The sequence below is a fragment of the Habropoda laboriosa genome, unplaced genomic scaffold, assembly GCF_001263275.1.
Source record: "Habropoda laboriosa isolate 0110345459 unplaced genomic scaffold, ASM126327v1 scaffold67, whole genome shotgun sequence".
Classification (NCBI taxonomy): domain Eukaryota; kingdom Metazoa; phylum Arthropoda; class Insecta; order Hymenoptera; family Apidae; genus Habropoda; species Habropoda laboriosa.
In genome coordinates this window covers 5108295-5113913 of record NW_017100242.1, presented here as the reverse complement: position 1 = coordinate 5113913, position 5619 = coordinate 5108295, and the positions used below count along the sequence as shown (strand labels likewise).

The 5619-nt window shown below is 30.0% G+C and overlaps 1 protein-coding gene across 3 annotated transcripts in view; it reads right to left on the bottom strand.

Annotated features, from left to right (window-relative positions):
• Window positions 1-5423, bottom strand: part of LOC108571957 (ubiquitin carboxyl-terminal hydrolase 7) — an 11481-nt gene extending 6058 nt beyond the window's left edge. For all 3 annotated transcript variants that reach the window (XM_017934118.1, XM_017934120.1, XM_017934119.1), the window contains exons 1-10: window positions 4540-5423; window positions 3421-3519; window positions 2572-2844; window positions 2297-2415; window positions 2004-2138; window positions 1604-1798; window positions 1306-1477; window positions 1019-1211; window positions 783-936; window positions 379-573 (exon numbers count right to left, since the gene is read on the bottom strand). In XM_017934118.1, the coding sequence (XP_017789607.1) occupies window positions 379-573; window positions 783-936; window positions 1019-1211; window positions 1306-1477; window positions 1604-1798; window positions 2004-2138; window positions 2297-2415; window positions 2572-2844; window positions 3421-3519; window positions 4540-4633 (1629 nt within the window). In that variant the 5' untranslated portion in view covers window positions 4634-5423. The remainder of the gene's footprint in view (window positions 1-378; window positions 574-782; window positions 937-1018; window positions 1212-1305; window positions 1478-1603; window positions 1799-2003; window positions 2139-2296; window positions 2416-2571; window positions 2845-3420; window positions 3520-4539) is intronic.
• Window positions 5424-5619: the final 196 nt, after the last annotated feature.

Sequence of the window (5619 nt, the reverse complement as noted above, 5' to 3'; positions counted from 1 at the left end):
GAAATTATTTTCTGATTAATTCACATATCCAAAATATTGAATCTATTCAAATATGATCCTATGTTATTAAACTCATTTTATCTTTGTGTTTAACTTGTAATGTATTATGAATTTGATGATTTTATATACTATGAGCTAATTAGCTCAAAACATATTTAAGAAATGGGAAGTTTTGTCGGAAAACAATTCAAACAATTTACAATTCTTTTCACCCCTTTAAAAATCATGAATATAGAGATTTGGATTTCGAGGATTTTGCGTGCACGGACGAAGAGTCGTAGTCTCTGTATGTGAGTCTTTAATTGTGTCAGTCGCGTCTTTGTCACGTTCAAGGTCGCTCAACTCCTGGGAAAGCTCTTTTTGTAGGACGTTTCTGACCTCTTGAGGTATATCCTCTTCCTTGACTTCTTGCAAGACATTTTCCAACTCAGAGTCCCTTATGTACACCAACATATAGGCGTTTGTACAATGTTTCACAGCTATAGATATATCCTCATCTTGACCACCATAATTGTGTTCAATAGCTTCTTGTTTTGTACACCTTGAGACGACATCATCGTCGAACTTGCACCACTGTTTCGAAATTGAATTTACATAGTCAATAATATTTGCATGCAATTATCACTTAAAATTATTCAGTAATAGAATTAAATTATATATAAACATACATAATTAATAGCTCATACACTTTAAAGATATTTTTGAAGTGAAAGTTTGAATTTATATTATTTTAAATATATAATACTATACTTATGAAACACTACTTCTAAAAATGCACATACTTTTCCATCACCAGCTGGATTGATAAATACAACATAATGTCCTCCATGATTATCCCCACTGTGAACTAAGACTGCATGCAATGTATAATCTGCACTTGTTGCCTCTTTATTTTGTAAATATTTGCCAAGACTTATTTTTTCATAGAATTCAAACCTATGTAACATGTATAATTTAAAAAATTGAAAGTATTATAAAAAATAAATATATGATTCATCGTCATTATATTACTTCGTACCTATCATTAAATTTCACCGAACAATCTGTAACTGGATCATATTGAAATCGCATTAAATGCAAATGCAACACTGGTGGAAATGATGAAAAGATAACACCTTTTTCTGCTTCTTGTAATCCATGTTCTCCCGCATCGTATTTATTATCTCCATCCAGACTTTCAGTACTCACATAGTCATTAAAAGACTCGTAGACTAAATTGCATTTAATTTTTGTGATATAAAATTTTATACATAACAAACATAATTTTTACTTTAAAAGCAAAAAAATACTTCTTTTCATACTTACTATTCTTTTTGCCTTTTATATTTAACTGTATATCATAGAAAGTTTCAACTCTAGTTGATTTGTAATCAATATTTTTACATTTGATGAATGATACCATTTTCCCTTCAAATAACTTTGGCACTGTACCCTCAACACATGTACCTTTCATTTTACTTTCCAATTTATCTAAAAGCTAAAGCAGTTATTAGTAAATGATAAAAAATAATAATTATATATTATAAATAATATTAAGGTGAAGATATCATAGAGTGTTATTAAAGACAATGCTGATACTACATAAAATACATTATTATCTTACCACTCGCAAAAATTCTTGTACATCATGTTGCATGAAAGAATCCAATGTTTCCCAACCAAAACTTTTGGTTAATTTTTTTGTGCCCACTGGCTTATCAGAAAATTGCAATTCATGAAAAACCCTTTGTAAAGCCAAAGCAACACTCTTGCTAGAGTCGTCACTTTCTGTTGGCATTTTATAGACTGCTTTACGTAACTAAAAACAAAGGTATAGATATATAATTGTTTGCATTATACTTATAAATATGTCAAGATCGAAAAAATAGAAATAATTGATGAAGTTGGAATATTAAAAATATTTTAAACTTATTTTATTTTTGTTGTCCCGATAATCTCGTAATATCTATATTGTATTCCATTATTAATTTATAGTACACATAACATAAATTGGCACAAATTACCTGATTGGTAAAATACAGAGTTTGAAGCAAAGAATTCATATAGCATGTAGCACCTTGATTTTTTAAACCTACAAATCCTGTGTGCTTTTTACTGTCCCAACTGACACCATGAGGTGCATCAGCCATCACATGAACCTATTTTAAAAATTCTTTAAAATTTTAAATTCAAACTAGTTTGAAGTCTGATAAGCATAATAATTGATCAAAATATATCATTTTTAAATCTCTACATCAAATTTGACAAAAAATTTTTTTATAAACTATTTAAATTCAAATGATGTAACATCACTAACCTCAAGTGTAATTGAATCATCTTTAATAAAACCTTTATCAGGATCCAGGACATCTTGCCATGTCATAAAATGACTAAATCCCCAATCATTTTCTTTACTGTAGAAAAGATGTTGAATCTCTAAAATAAGAATCCATGAACTTTAGAACATATAAAGATCCATAATCATATTATTAAAAGGTTAAAATATATAAAATATAAGACACTAAATTAAGATTTTAACAAAAAAATTATATTTAATGGGAATAAAATATTGTTATATAACAATATACTGACTTCTGCTAAATGGATCCTGTCCTTCCTTACAAGAAAGTAATCGAAGATCTGCAACTGCATAACAACTCCAGGATGAATCACTTTCTCCATTACATTGCAGGAAAAAGCCAAGTGATTTTTGAGGAGCTCTATCTTGCGTCTGACTTGACCTTGGCATTACCATTATTTTCCATGGCAAATTACGAACGAAACATGCAGGTGACAATTGGGTTTCCTTCATTTTAGAAAGATTTTCAACTGTGTAGCGAAATGTTGCTTCTGATCTTGCTTCATCTAATTAATAATAAAAATAATGTTAGAATTTTATGTATAATCTATTTGAATATGTTACAATTAGTACTCTTAATTTTGTAATGTAACCTTATATTCACGTAGAAGTATTTATTAATTTGTAATAAGCATACTTTTATATTTCATTTAAAAAATGTTTTAAAGATATTAATTTTATATATCTTCTATACCTGTAAAATATTATTTAAATTATATTCTGTAATACTAACCGACTGTGAATGTGTAGTCAAGTCTTAAGAATCACAACATAAGTTATATTATAGAATTTACTCCTACTACATTAATTATACTAATATATAAACTATAATTTCTTCACTTTCTTTTGCAAGACAGTAATGGTTAACACAAAATTTAGATAATCTATTATTATTGCAAGAAATTTATATACTTCTTATGAACATTTCAATAATATTAAAACTAATAAGTTACAAAATGTACTTTAAACAATACTACAATTATTTTATGAAGCTAAATAGTGTTATTAATTCGTAAAAAGAATATTTGTGCCACTAGAAGAAATCTTGTAACAATATAAAAATATTATAATTTTTATTCTACCTTCCTCCATTTCTTGATCTTGAACTATACACGTTAAATCTGATTCTCCGTTCATAGGACTAGTATCATTGCCATCTCCACCACCATCATTTGGTGTTTCTAAAATTTAAAGTATCTATTACTACATTTATTTTTCAAATAAGCTTTACAACAAACTGCTTCTTCAAATGAATCTTTTAAAAATTCAAAAATAAACTGAATTAATAAAATTACAATTTACAATAAATTACTTTATAAACACTATACAAATTGTGTAACATGTGTATACTTTGTACATTTTATACATTAAAAGTTCAGTGTTACCAAAGGACTGTTGTATATTTTGGCAGAAGATTACCTATAATACATATTATACTAAAAAATTTATTTAATGTTTTATAAATATTTTTGAAAAAAATAATTTACAAAAATATCCATTTAGTAATTCATACAAATACTTAATGAAAAATGCTGTGTCAGATTCCAATCATTGTGACATAATTAAAAAAAAACAAATATATGTTTCCAGCAAATGAAGAACTACATGTAACTATACATGTACAAATTGCTAAAAATATATGAAAGCAGTATTTTACATACTTAACTGTTTAAATAATTTTGCTAAATAAAATGAAAATGAACATGCTATAAATAATTTCTTTCAAATATACTCGAAATTATATTGCACTTCACTATGTAATGTAATTTGTATAATTTTCTATATCTACACACACGACGCACGCACGCACGCACACATACGCACGCGCGACGCAGGGAATTCATACATATTATTTTGTGTATGGTGTGTAATGTTGCATTATTATATACCAAATAAAATAATCAGCATTAAATTAACATTATTCATAGTGTAAAGTCATACACCAAAAACTACACGAATTGCGTAAAAATATTTACTTTTATTTTAAATTCCAATTTAGTTTATGTTGTCTTAAATCTTGATTTAAATATTTTTAAACAAAAATCAGTACATATATGAATGAAACTTATTGTTAAATGACTATAACGACACACGAAGTTCGAAATATTTTCCATAACCTTCAAAACGAAAATGAAAACATAAAACTAATTTCAAAATGCAAAAAATTTAAATAAAGCAAAACAAATGAAGGTAAAGCATACCTCCTTCTTGTGTATCCATCTCTTCGACTTCATTGACCTGAACTGGTGCCAGGTTGAGCTGTTTAAGGTTTTCTTGGTCGTTAACGTGGTTCATCGCAATGCCGATATTGATGGTCGTCTTGATTGCGCCGGGAACCTCGGAGGCGGCTTCCGCCGTCGAGGTTACTTCAGAAGTTAATTTAACTGGTATAACCCAAACGATTTTCGAGCAAAAATTGATTGTTGTTCAATATACTGATTATTCTCGTCAGGGACGGAAGATATTTGTTCGAGCAAATTCTGCTGCTATGGTTGCTTGATTCTAATCGCAACCGGGTTTACGTCTCTACTATGACTCGCGTGCGACGTCGTTTTGCCACTCAACAAAAACTGATATTTGCTTGCGATGAGTCCAATTTCTGTAGCTATCAAATGCCCCCGCTTTCTCAAGGGACGCCCACAGCATATATTCCACCCTTGTACGATATCTTTGTAATTCTTACGTTGTCTCTCCTCTTGCTACAACTATTTCTTTTCTTATTCTCGCAGCACCTGTCTCGCTTGCACTTTTCACTTTGTACTCCCTTACTCTTTCTCGACCGATCCGAGAAACGGTTTCCGCACCGCGGGACCGGCGCGCTACTAATCGTGAAACCTATGTACTTCTTGCAAACCTCGGCTCCACTACGTTTCGATCTTAATATCTTCTCCAACCTCTGCCAATGATTCCCCGTGCAAACAAGTTTCTCTGCCAGTGCTTCCAGCTTTCTAAGGTGATCACCAATACACTCAGCTGACGTTTTCACGAACAAAGACAGAACGATCTGCTTGGATGATCGTTTTTCAGACCTCTTTTACGCGAAAATAAACAAAATGGCGACGAACCGCACTGCTCTATTGCCTGCCTGTTCTGCATCCAATTCGTATAGGTCACGAAATTTTCATAATTCCTCAGACGGCATACTCAATGCTATGTTTCGTTCCATTCACGCGGGAAATTTAAATAGCTACGTACAAAGAGAGAATTACAAAATTACACATTAAAGTTCGTATATATATATATAGAATTCCTTCTACTTTTTTAAAATATTGCATATTAAC